Here is a 14,034-nt window from a genome sequence, read left to right on the forward strand (position 1 = left end):
GCTTCTCATCTGGGCCTTCAAGGCCTTCTCTGCTGGGCTCAAAAGATCCGAATCATAGACTAATTATATTGTGTCCATAAATTCTGATTAAATTGTCTTTCAGCTTCCCATCTGGGCCTTCGAGGCCTTCTCTGCTGGCCTCAAAAGATCTGAATCATAGACTAATTCTATTGTGTCCATAAATTCTGATTAAATTGTCTTTCAGCTTCCCATCAGGGCCTGCAGAAGTGTGTACAGTACCTGAACCGCAATGCCATGATCTCATTTGATCAACAACACAAAGGTAGTTTTTCCAAGCATATTTATTTTGCATTAAGAAGGTACACAAAATATGCAGCATTTCAAAGTTCAACCTTATGAATAACACCTACGACAAGTCACCAAAATGCATGAGCATGTATATATTTAAAATAAAATCAGATGCTTCTGTCTTATAGTCATTCACTATCCAACAATGCGTGTACCTGCAAAATGGAAGTTTTCACACTGAAAGGGAAACAAATTCAATGGTGGTACGCCTTAAATTGATTAAACTGTTTACACTTTATATGTAATTGCAGTAATTGCAAAGAAAATATATTGAATGTTCAGACTGAGTAACTTTGCTTTTAGTTTTGTAATGACTTGTGAAATACCCCCAAAATAAATGAACATTAAAGGACAACCGACGTCACTTTTTTGTTTTTTAACTGACATCAGAAAAACGTTTTATAGCATCTAAAATACCCAAAACACGTAGTATGATGATTTTAGTCAAATGCAAAACACCAATAAAAATGACTTAAAGTGTCCTCAATCTACAAAAAATTGAGCTGCAAATTGGCCATTTTCAGAAAGTCCCGCCCCCAGTTCGTGACGTCATGCCAAGACGTCTTGCATTTCTGCAGAATCAAAACAATGGCTTCAGATTCGGAGAATATGTTTTCTTGTTACATATCCAGTTATGAATATGATTCAAATAGTTCTGAAGAGGAAAGCATACGTTTGCAATCGATTAAAGAATTATATGTGCCATTTTGAGGCAACATTGGGGGAAAATCTCTCACCTGAAAAAAAGAGGCACAAAATGGCGACCTCCAGTGGCCACCTCCGCTTCCACAGGCTGATAAATTCCTTGTATGGAGCTCGGACTCCCTCTTCTGGTGGCTTTTGGGTGCAACACGAGGTCCCCAGACCAAACAAGTACAGCAAAATACATTGACGTGATGGAAGGACTGCTACAATGCGTCTTTTTTTTACGGTCAAGGACGGTCCTTTAGTGACGTCACTTACGGACTCGTCACCAACTCAAAAACAAGACTTCCTGAATATTCAGCGCGAGTCTTAAAACGTAAAATATAGCTATATGCCGTGGAATCTTTGTAAAATACGCTCTGTAGAAGTCATTTGAAGCCATTTTACAAATTATGGACACAACTTGTCCGGAGACGTCGGTTGTCCTTTAAATATGTACAATATATCATACATAAGGCAAGAGACTTCATGCATCATTCTTATCAATATATGACCATATATTGCATAAATTGCATGTGATCTCATTCAGTCAGCAAACCCTTGACTGAGGTATACTTGCACACCTGAATAAAAACCAAGAGTATCACAAATTCAGAAAAAAATGAAGTAGATTTCATTGTGCAGGCTTACCAAACATTTTTGGCCGTTTTGTGTCAATATAGTGTACAGCTCTGTCTGTCTTCCTGCGTGTCAACAAAGGGATTTTGTGTGCTTCATCAACGATGGTTCAGCAGATGACATGTTCCTTTACATTTCTCTTACTAATCTTAGAAGCGATACAAAACATTGAAGTTGTTTCATGGTTGGGAGGCAAAGCCGTTCCCATCACGGCCACGGTCCTTGCAATTCCGAACTAATAGGTCTGCTTTTTACTCCACTGGCTCGGGCTCGGCATCCATGCAGGTCTCCCAAGGGTTCCTGGGCATTTGTGGCATGGAGAGGATGAGGAGTGCAATGCCGGTGAGAAAGAGCAGGACGAAGCCGGCGCAAGCGCATCCGAATGACCAGCTGTAGTAGTACTGAATCCAGATGGTGTCCTCACTCTCGATCATGCGTTTAACCGACTGCCGCATCACCTCCAGTGAAATGAACGAACACAGACCTGCAAAGATAAGAACGTAATCGTCAATGGCGGCGGCGCAGATGACGTGTTTGTCATTGGAGGAACCTACCTGAAAAAGCAAAGAACATTCCGGAAGGTTTGAGGAGGTATAATCTTCCTTTTCCTTTACCCGTGAAGGAACCGATCAAACACAACGATCCTAAGATCATGAAGGCCACACCGAAGATGGAGATGGCCGCAGCGGAGATGTTGTACTCTGTCACAAGAAATCAGACACCTAGAACCCATTGTCAACCAACCACATGAGTCATAATCATTACTGCGCAATTACTTTCGGGCTTCCTTCATTCAAGGTTTACAGATTGCTAGTCTTACACTTGATCTTTTATTCTTTTCCCTCAGTGAATTCTTTCTCACACCACATTTAACTGCAGGGCTGTTTGTAGTGACGAGACGTGTCGTGATCATGCACCGCTGTGGTTTATCAACACAATGCTCACACTTGAGTGAATAACACAACAACGAGGCAATCATTCGAGCGAAAACTTGCGGCACTGATAGATGTGTTTTTTTTTTTTGCGGGATGGGAGCATGGTAGAGGTCGCTATAGCATATGTCACACTGCTACAGAATGTTGCGACAGGTCGAAAAGCCGCGGTGACGTCACGACCACAGGTAGACTAAGTTGGTGGCACACTAAACACGTTGACAAAGCAACTCCTCTCCTCTCATTCCTCCGGACACAACAGTCGCTTATGTTTTGAATGGATGCATCTTTACTCTCGGGTGTGGAGGCATTTTAATACACGCATTTGCCTCCATCCGATGCATCTGCTGCAGCGGGGACAGCTGGGAATGCAAATGCGGCAAAGCTGCACAAGCGCACGATGACAGATTGAAAGCAGCAGCCTTAAAGCCAGCATTGTATGAGGGTGTGTCAATCACAGCGAGGGACTCACCTTTCTGCGTTTTGTGTTCAAAAATCTCAGTGTCCTGTCCAGGTGTAAAGTGGCCGAAGTAAGTGCAGTTTTCATCTAAAGGGATCAAACAGTAAATGTTAGTCACAGTAGTAATAACATAAATGTATTATTATTATTATTATTATTATTATTATTATTATTATTATTATTATTATTATTATTATTATTATTAAAGGACAACCAACACCACTTTTTTTGTTTCCTAACTGACATCAGAACAACGTTTTATAGCATCTAAAATACCTAAAACAGGCAGGATGATATTTTTAGTCAAATGCAAAACACACAAAAAAAAATGACTTAAAGTGTCTAAAAACTACTTCAAATTGAACACGGAAGTGGCCAGTTTCAGAAAGTCCCGCCCCCACTTCGTGGTGTCACGCCAAGACGTCTTGCCTTGCTCGAGAATCAAAACAATGGCTTCAGATTCGGAGAAGATGCTTTCTTGTTACTCATCCAGTTATGAATAGGATTCAAATAGTTCTGAAGAGGAAAGCATACGTTTGCAATCGATTAAAGAATTTATTCCGTGTCATTTTGAGGCATCTGGACAGAAATGTAGCACCCCAAAAATGCAGAAGATGGCGACAAGGCTCCGTTGCAAATGGGCTGATTTTCTTTTGGGAATTTGTGTCAACTAAAATCAAATCGTAGTCTTGGTGCAACACACAATGATTCACCATTGCGTTATTTATGTGTTTTCCTTCTAATTTCACCATCATCACGGATCAACACGAAGTTTTCAGACCAAACAAAGTTCCGCAAAATGCATTGACGTGATGAAAGGACGGCTACAGTGTGTCCTTTCTCAGTCAGGGGGCGTTCCTTCCGTGACGTGACATCAGGAATCGTCACCAACTCAAAAACAATATTCAGCGCGAGTCTTAAAACGTAAAATATAGCTATATGCGGTGGAATCTTTGTAAAATACGCTCAGTAGAAGTCATTTGAAGCGAATTTAGAAATTATGGACACAACTTGTCCGGAGGTGTCGGTTGTATACAGTACTTCCCTCCAAAATGTTACCAAAGATGACCAGTCCCAAAATATCTGGGCGTGTCAATTTCCATTAAAAAAATGTTCACATTGTCTTCTTAAATTATTCTTAATGAGCAACAGTCTCTCATCATTGTTTTTCTTAGGGCAGTGCACTTGTGAACAGTGTCCTTCAACTGATTGTGTTCGACTTCGCGGTCTGGGTTGTAATTTCTTGTTGAGTGGCAAAACGTAACGAGTTATTCAAAGACCTCTGGCATATTACTACATCCGTATGTATGTTGTGAATTGACACCTGTCATTTCTTGAAACGTAGAGCCCATGCATGATACTTTGCATTCAAGCAACAAAAAGCGCTGTTGACAGAACCATAAAATGTATGTTGCATGTTATTTATTGCTCAAACATTCTCCAAAAAGTTTTGGCCCCGCCAATTGTAACTTGGTATACATTAAGCGCCACCTGTTGTCGCTGTACGGTGTGAATATGTACATCTATAAGTAACTTCATAGTGTCACGTCTCTCCTACAAAGATCCCGTCTGACATCTTGAAGGTCTAGACCTGATGTCAAAGTCAAGGCCCAAATCTCAAATCAATATCAGACCACTTGTGGTAATATATTTGATCGACACAGGGAAGTTTACTGTTCAAATGTTAGCTTTGGTCTCAAAGTGCGGAATTTTCGCAGTCTTGGGTCAATTGTCAATCACAGTGCACATATAGACAAATAATAAATAGTGTAGGAACTGCCATTGTAGTTCTCCAAAGTTCAAATGAAATCATATATTTGCGCAAATGCTCCTCAAAACAACATGTTTTGAGACACATGGAAATCTCGTCACCTCCATTGACCATATTAGCCTGCTCTGTTCTTCTAGGGATGTCAAATATACGGCCCGCGGGCCGGAACCGACCCCCAAGGAGGTTTGATCAGGCCCGCAGGATAATTTAAAAGTGGGAAAAAAATGCACAAACGACATGGAATTCATATTTTAATGAGGTGCAATTCAAGGATTGTCCACTAGGAGCAGAGTTGTGCTGTTTCGATCAACGTAGAAGAAAACAGCTGTTTTTTTTAACCGCGGTGTTTTTTTCCAACCGCGGTTTCAACACCCTCATTAGTCAAAATGTCAGACTCATCACAGCGAAAAATATGACAGCAGTAATTCATCAGCATAACTAAGCCTGTGTTGCCCTATGCTGTCTATTGTACGAACGATCCAAATTCAACCTCACCCCACCATGGCGATTTAGTGAAGGATTTTCCTGTGTTATGAAAATAGCTTCTTTTACTCCCCTGCCATACCATCTATTTTATTTCGCTGAGATTTTAACCTCATTGTCGTCAAATGAGTGGTAGCTTGCTTTTAGGTGCATATGTACTGCCGATCGAGGCCACTAGTATTATCCCTGTGATGTTGGTGAAGTCATCGATAAAATAGTTCGTATGCCAAAATTATATTCTCGCGGATTTAGCGTTAACGTTAAATTTAACGTTAGCTAAAGCGTTTGTAAGCCAAAGGTTCTTATTTGGTATGAAGGAACAAATGTGAATTCAAGATTTCTTTATAAAAGATAAATTCAGTGGATACTGCACAAGTTATGTCAAAAAGCAATCATATATAGAAGACCGGAAAAGGTATAATAATGGAGATATTATATAAATATAATATCATATATTTCACATATATTTACTGGCCTTTTGCACCATTCCATGTGACATTCCTTCAACTCGTCTTAAAGTGAGCGGAAAACTACCCCAGTACGGTTCTTAAGATTCAAACAGGGAAAAGATCAGTATTTCCAAGTAAAGGCACTTCACTGATGTCTCACAGTGAGAGCGCATGGAAAACGAGATTAAGAATTCACATGCATGTTGCATATTCATCACGCATCCCGCATCACTTTGCATGATCTAATGCAATAGCATCTTGTCATAGCGGCTTTGCCGTTACACGCGTCAACGTTCTCACTGCATGATCAGAGATGGGTGTGCTTTCGTTGAAAATACGGTGCCTTGAAATAAAAAGCTCACTTTGTTTCACGTGGCATTGAAACAATACATATATAACGGCATGCGCGGCATCATGACAAATAACATTTGGGGAAAGGCGGTGTGGAGGGCACGTGGTTAGCAGTTCTCTTGTTATCAGCTTAAAGGACAACCGACGTCACTTTTTTGTTTTTTAACTGACATCAGAAAAAACGTTTTATAGCATCTAAAATACCCAAAACACGAAGTATGATATTCTTAGTCAAATGCAAAACACCAATAAAAATGACTTCAAGTGTCCAAAATCTGCAAAAAATTGAGCTGCGAATTGGGCATTTTCAGAAAGTCCCGCCCCCAGTTCGTGACGTCACGCCAAGACGTCTTGCATTGCTAGTGAATCAAAACAGTGGTTTCAGATTCGGAGAATATGCTTTCTTGTTACACATCCAGTTATGAATATGATTCAAATAGTTCTGAAGAGGAAAGCGTACATGTTTGCAATTGATTAAATAATTTATTTGTGCCATTTTGAGGCAACATTGAGGGGAAATGTATCACCCAAAAAGAGGCAGAAAATGGCGACCGAGCTCCTGTGAGGAATGAATCAGCCCGTTTCCACAGGCTGATAAATTCCTTCCATGGAGCTTGGACCCCCTCTGCTGGTGGCTTTTGGGTGTAACACAAGGTTTTCAAAAAAATAGTACCGCAAAATACATTGACGTAATGGAAAGACGCTACAATGCGTCTTTTTTACGGTCAGGAGGCGGTCCTTTTCTGACGTCACGTACGGACTCGTCACCAACTCAAAAACAAGACTTCCGGAATATTCAGCGCGAGTCTTAAAACATAAAATATAGCTATATGCGGTGGAATCTTTGTAAAATACGCTCAGAAGAAGTAATTTGAAGCCATTTTACAAATTATGGACACAACTTGTCCAGAGACGTCGGTTGTCCTTAAGTAATTAGATGTGCCTCATAAAACGCCTCTTGACTTGATTATTATTTCAGAGTTGTGCCACTCCAAATGGGAACTCCACCATTCTCCGCATGCCACAGAGAAGCCTGGCACTCCCCATGTGTTCCCTCCCTCCAAGAAAATGTCCTGTGATCGCTCAACGGCGGCCAAATGTCAGCAGCCGTTTCGCTTGACTGCATTACGCCTCACAACTTTTGTTGAGTGTGGGGTAATTTGAACGTTTGGAAATGTGAAGGCAGCAAGGCGAATTCTTGCTCGGGTGGGATAACAAAGTTTGGAGCTCAGTTGGCTTCTTACAGGTGGTGCAGTCACTCAAGACGAGACTCGGACCGATTGTGAACGCTCGCACGCCGCAGCTGCCAACAACGACAGCTGAGTATTCACAAAGCCTATATTTGTATCTCTAATGACTCCTCGCAGACTTGACATAGCATCACATCACATCACATCACATCAGATATACTGTACAAAATGCATTATATAAATATAACATGCGTAGCCATACTGGGTTTATTGTCCACGTTCTATGTCTGCTGTGATGGTCACATAAAAGTCAAAGCAACATTCTCAGAAATCCTTTCTTATTCTTTTGAACTGTGATGCAACGATTGGCTTTGGATGGAATGTCTTTTGATGAAGTGGAACCACTAAAGTAAGAATGAGGTGAGAGCAGAAGAACTAAGTGACAAATGACAAAGATTGCACATTTAGTGCAAGTTATGTGATGCCAACAGACTCGTTCAAGGAGTTAAGCTGATAAAGTTGTATCTATGTTGTAACTATAAGCGTGGTTCATTTCTTTCATACGCAATGTAGCTTTTTTTGTCTTTTCTCTTGACTTTATTCTTATTTCTTTTTTCCTCTCTTCTTTTTATTTCTTTAGCTATCCAGCTATCTATCTATCTAGCTAGTTACCTAGCTGGCTATCTATTAGCTAAAGATAATGACTGTGGGCAACAGGTAGCAAGCACCTAATACTACAACATTAATAGCCTGTTTTAAAAAAAGTGATTGGGCACCATCAATGTCAACAATCTTAGCTCTCTATTAGCTAGCTATCTATTGGCGATCTGTTAGCTAGCTAGCTAGCTAGCTTTCTATCTATTTGAGTTACTTCCGGGATGAGTGAACGCTGGCACGTGTGGCTGCTGCTGCTCACCCACAGAAAAACAAAAATCCTGTGACTGTAAAGTGAACGTGGGAGTTTTGAAAGGTTCCTACAAATTAAATGTATTCTTCTTCTTCTTCTCCTTCTTCTTCTCATTATCATTATTATTATTACTAATAAAATTTGACTGTAGTTAAATTTTAGTGGGTGATGAATAAGGTTAAGCCGCTGCTGTGTAATCATGAAATCTACAATAAGACCTTAATAGTAGCTCAGGCTACATTTCATCTTACTGCCTTACTCATGGTATTAGACCTGTTTTTTATCAGCGGCTTTTGACACCGCCCTTAAAGACGTGCGGCTGTGATAAACAATAACGTTCCTCTCCAAATACAGAACCGGAAAAGGTATAATAATGGAGATATTATATAAATATAATATCATATATTTCACATATATTTACTGGCCTTTTGCACCATTCCATGTGACATTCCTTCAACTCGTCTTAAAGTGAGCGGAAAACTACCCCAGTACGGTTCTTAAGATTCAAACTGGGAAAAGATCAGTATTTCCAAGTAAAGGCACTTCACTGATGTCTCACAGTGAGAGCGCATGGAAAACGAGATTAAGAATTCACATGCATGTTGCATATTCATCACGCATCCCGCATCACTTTGCATGATCTAATGCAATAGCATCTTGTCATAGCGGCTTTGCCGTTACACGCGTCAACGTTCTCACTGCATGATCAGAGATGGGTGTGCTTTTGTTGAAAATACGGTGCCTTGAAATAAAAAGCTCACTTTGTTTCACGTGGCATTGAAACAATACATATATAACGGCATGCGCGGAATCATGACAAATAACATTTGGGGAAAGGCGGTGTGGAGGGCACGTGGTTAGCAGTTCTCTTGTTATCAGCTTAAAGGACAACCGACGTCACTTTTTTGTTTTTTAACTGACATCAGAAAAAACGTTTTATAGCATCTAAAATACCCAAAACACGAAGTATGATATTCTTAGTCAAATGCAAAACACCAATAAAAATGACTTCAAGTGTCCAAAATCTGCCAAAAAATTGAGCTGCGAATTGGGCATTTTCAGAAAGTCCCGCCCCCAGTTCGTGACGTCACGCCAAGACGTCTTGCATTGCTAGTGAATCAAAACAGTGGCTTCAGATTCGGAGAATATGCTTTCTTGTTCCACATCCAGTTATGAATATGATTCAAATAGTTCTGAAGAGGAAAGCGTACATGTTTGCAATTGATTAAATAATTTATTTGTGCCATTTTGAGGCAACATTGGGGGGAAATGTATCACCCAAAAAGAGGCAGAAAATGGCGACCGAGCTCCTGTGAGGAATGAATCAGCCCGTTTCCACAGGCTGATACATTCCTTCCATGGAGCTTGGACCCCCTCTGCTGGTGGCTTTTGGGTGTAACACAAGGTTTTCAAAAAAATAGTACCGCAAAATACATTGACGTAATGGAAAGACGCTACAATGCGTCTTTTTTACGGTCAGGAGGCGGTCCTTTTCTGACGTCACGTACGGACTCGTCACCAACTCAAAAACAAGACTTCCGGAATATTCAGCGCGAGTCTTAAAACATAAAATATAGCTATATGCGGTGGAATCTTTTTAAAATACGCTCAGAAGAAGTAATTTGAAGCCATTTTACAAATTATGGACACAACTTGTCCAGAGACGTCGGTTGTCCTTAAGTAATTAGATGTGCCTCATAAAACGCCTCTTGACTTGATTATTATTTCAGAGTTGTGCCACTCCAAATGGGAACTCCACCATTCTCCGCATGCCACAGAGAAGCCTGGCACTCCCCATGTGTTCCCTCCCTCCAAGAAAATGTCCTGTGATCGCTCAACGGCGGCCAAATGTCAGCAGCCGTTTCGCTTGACTGCATTACGCCTCACAACTTTTGTTGAGTGTGGGGTAATTTGAACGTTTGGAAATGTGAAGGCAGCAAGGCGAATTCTTGCTCGGGTGGGATAACAAAGTTTGGAGCTCAGTTGGCTTCTTACAGGTGGTGCAGTCACTCAAGACGAGACTCGGACCGGTTGTGAACGCTCGCACGCCGCAGCTGCCAACAACGACAGCTGAGTATTCACAAAGCCTATATTTGTATCTCTAATGACTCCTCGCAGACTTGACATAGCATCACATCACATCACATCAGATATACTGTACAAAATGCATTATATAAATATAACATGCGTAGCCATACTGGGTTTATTGTCCACGTTCTATGTCTGCTGTGATGGTCACATAAAAGTCAAAGCAACATTCTCAGAATTATTTTCTTATTCTTTTGAACTGTGATGCAACGATTGGCTTTGGATGGAATGTCTTTTGATGAAGTGGAACCACTAAAGTAAGAATGAGGTGAGAGCAGAACTAAGTGACAAATGACAAAGATTGCACATTTAGTGCAAGTTATGTGATGCCAACAGACTCGTTCAAGGAGTTAAGCTGATAAAGTTGTATCTATGTTGTAACTATAAGCGTGGTTCATTTCTTTCATACGCAATGTAGCTTTTTTTGTCTTTTCTCTTGACTTTATTCTTATTTCTTTTTTCCTCTCTTCTTTTTATTTCTTTAGCTATCCAGCTATCTATCTATCTATCTAGTTACCTAGCTGGCTATCTATTAGCTAAAGATAATGACTGTGGGCAACAGGTAGCAAGCACCTAATACTACAACATTAATAGCCTGTTTTAAAAAAAGTGATTGGGCACCATCAATGTCAACAATCTTAGCTCTCTATTAGCTAGCTATCTATTGGCGATCTGTTAGCTAGCTAGCTAGCTAGCTTTCTATCTATTTGAGTTACTTCCGGGATGAGTGAACGCTGGCACGTGTGGCTGCTGCTGCTCACCCACAGAAAAACAAAAATCCTGTGACTGTAAAGTGAACGTGGGAGTTTTGAAAGGTTCCTACAAATTAAATGTATTCTTCTTCTTCTTCTCCTTCTTCTTCTCATTATCATTATTATTATTACTAATAAAATTTGACTGTAGTTAAATTTTAGTGGGTGATGAATAAGGTTAAGCCGCTGCTGTGTAATCATGAAATCTACAATAAGACCTTAATAGTAGCTCAGGCTACATTTCATCTTACTGCCTTACTCATGGTATTAGACCTGTTTTTTATCAGCGGCTTTTGACACCGCCCTTAAAGACGTGCGGCTGTGATAAACAATAACGTTCCTCTCCAAATACAGAAAGCGGACTCGGAGAACCCCCGTGAGGTTCATGACTCTCAAGCAGGGAAACATTGTCTGCTAGCATGGCAATGGCTGCTCATCAGGCTTATTTATTGATATAAACCTACAATTTGAAGTAGTTGTCTAAATAGACCACATGCAAGAAAATAACCTGTTCACGTGATGGTCTGTACTGCAAAATATTAAGGATTTATGGGCTTTGGAAACATTAAAGGACAACCGACGTCTCTGGACAAGTTGTGTCCATAATTTATAAAATGTCTTCAAATGACTTCTAATGAGTGTATTTTACAAAGATTCCACCGCATATAGCTATATTTTACGTTTTAAGACTCGCGCTGAATATTCCGGAAGTCTCGTTTACGATGGCGACAAAAGCTCCGTGTAAGGAATTAATCAGCCTGTGGAAACGGGCTGATTAATTCCTTACGCGGAGCTTTGTCGCCATTTTCTGCCTCTTTTTGGTGCTACATTTCCCGCCCCCAGATACCTCAAAATGGCACGGAATGAATTTTTTAATTGATTGCAAACATGTATGCTTTCCTCTTCAGAACTATTTGAATCATATTCATAACTGGATGAGTAACAAGAAAGCATATTCTCCGACTCTGAGGCCATTGTTTTGATTCTTCAGCAAGGCAAGACGTCCTGGGGTGACACCACGAACAAGGGGGCGGGACCTTCTGAAACTGGCCACTTCCGGGTTCATTTTTTTTGCAGATTTTGGACACTTTAAGTCATTTTTATTGGTGTTTTGTATTTGACTAAAAATATCATACTGTGTGTTTTGGGTATTTTAGATGCTATAAATGTCAGTTAGGAAACAAAAAAAGTGTTGTCCTTTAAATGTCTGGAAGCAATCATCGCTGGATTAATTACAACCTGAAACAAGATATATTTTGTCATATGTTGATGAATGATGTTGTTTATTGACTTCCAAAAATGATTGTGTTTTAAAAAACTGGAAATTCATGTTTTCAATGAAAATGTTTTCTTATGTTTTAAAATATCTAATTTTGTTAAAAAAAAGAGCAATACACGTTTTATTTTATTATTTTAAAGTCCATCGCAGGAGACTCAGATGTTTTCTGTGTCCCAAAAAGGAGCACTGATGGCCTCATTTGTCATTTTGATACTCTGCAGCATACAATCATGTTTGAAAACCAGAGAGTGGAACGCCGAGGATGTAAAATCGAAAATGCTTTTGTCAACTGTGTTTCTCAGGTCCAAAAATCCAAAACTCACAGACACACCTTCAGTTTACACATCGTCATTTTGAATGCTGGATTCCAGTTTCCACCTTAAGAATCTTTTTGAAGTCTGCCTTTTATTTATTATGGAACTGTAAATTTCAACCAAAAACTGTATATATATATATATATATATATATATATATATATATATATATATATATATATATATATATATATATATATATATATATATATATATAATATATATCGTTATATCGATATTCAAGGGATCCAATTTACTTTCGATGCTGTGAAATGTAAATGTCTCCGACTGTGAGCATGTAATAAAGGCATGCATAGAAATCCAATCCAATCCAACACGAAGTTTTCAGACCAAACAAAGTACCCAAAATGCATTGTGTGTCGCTTTCTCAGTCAGGGGCGTTCCTGACGTGACATCACGTCAGGAATCGTCACCAACTCGAAAACAAGACTTCCTGAATATTCAGCGCGAGACTTAAAACGTAAAATATAAATGGAATCTTTGTAAAATACGCTCCGTAGAATTTATTTGAAGTGATTTTACAAATTATGGACACAACTTGTCCAGAGGCGTCGGATTTTTCAGGTTGAAAACAGTGGCATGAAACCTGGGCTCACCTCCTGGCAGGGTGATGGGTCCACAACCATGCTTCTCCTGGTACTGGTCAGCGCTGATGTAGATTTGCTTCTTACACAGTCTCCAGAGGCCAAAGTGGGCCGCCTCACAGGTCTCATTGACCTTCTTCACCGGAGGGCTCAGCACAGCCCAGTAGTCCGTCACTACGGCCGTGAACATGCAGGCCATGCCCACCAACAGCACAAAAATGGCAATATTTATCTTTGTGCGCTTTTCCATCCCTCCAGTTGCTCAGCTTTCAATCTAGCGAGAAAAAAAAGAAACTAATCTATTATCGTCTGCACATTCGACTTCAGTTCACTTTGACAGCAGCAACTTTGTGTCTTCTTGTCTCTCCGTCTGTGTTTTGGGCGTGCGCCTGTGCTTCCAAACGAAGAGGGTCAAACTGGTCCGTCCCGCTCGCTCCGATCTGCTCTCTGACTGAGAGGGTTGCGAGTTTAGAGGCACAGCTGTTGATGTAGATCAGGAAAACCGATGACCAAACGAACTGTCTGCCTTTGCGGTCAAAGTGGACAGCGGCGGTGTTGGGTGCTGGTTGGTGTTTTCAAATAGGAGTGGCGGGGGTTTTAATGCTATTAATGTGACTGATGAGTCAAGTAGTGCACCTATCTCATTGCTCACAACATATATGAATGCTTGTAAATCGACCCATAAAAAACACTGAACCGCCTCAGAAAACCCTCTGTCAAACTGTAAAAAGTGGTCTGCCTATCAACACAAAGGATGGAATGGCAACTGCTCTTTTTTTTCGATTCTAAAAGTAGAAGAGTATTTGTTTGGAAATACGAAA

The 14,034-nt window shown here is 40.3% G+C and overlaps 1 protein-coding gene across 1 annotated transcript; it reads right to left on the reverse strand.

Annotated features, from left to right (window-relative positions):
- Positions 1-290: 290 nt before the first annotated feature.
- On the reverse strand, positions 291-13,758 carry LOC148892906 (voltage-dependent calcium channel gamma-1 subunit-like). Its single transcript, XM_089006039.1, has 4 exons — positions 13,226-13,758; positions 3,037-3,111; positions 2,187-2,333; positions 291-2,116 (listed from the first exon to the last, which is right to left on the reverse strand). The coding sequence occupies exons 1-4, from the start codon at positions 13,461-13,463 to the stop codon at positions 1,884-1,886; spliced, it is 693 nt and encodes a 230-aa protein (XP_088862165.1). The 5' UTR covers positions 13,464-13,758; the 3' UTR covers positions 291-1,883.
- Positions 13,759-14,034: the final 276 nt, after the last annotated feature.

Source organism: Hippocampus bargibanti, linkage group LG10 (assembly GCF_051943395.1).
Source record: "Hippocampus bargibanti isolate YZ-2025 linkage group LG10, ASM5194339v1, whole genome shotgun sequence".
Classification (NCBI taxonomy): domain Eukaryota; kingdom Metazoa; phylum Chordata; class Actinopteri; order Syngnathiformes; family Syngnathidae; genus Hippocampus; species Hippocampus bargibanti.

Excerpts from the sequence above, each read along its gene's own strand:
- LOC148892906 (XM_089006039.1), bottom strand. The coding sequence starts at position 13,463 with ATGGAAAAGCGCACAAAGATAAATATTGCCATTTTTGTGCTGTTGGTG. Across the intron at positions 2,334-3,036 it reads TGAACACAAAACGCAGAAAG|AGTACAACATCTCCGCTGCG; the intron begins GTGAGTCCCTCG and ends TTCTTGTGACAG. Across the intron at positions 2,117-2,186 it reads AATGTTCTTTGCTTTTTCAG|GTCTGTGTTCGTTCATTTCA; the intron begins GTAGGTTCCTCC and ends TTATCTTTGCAG.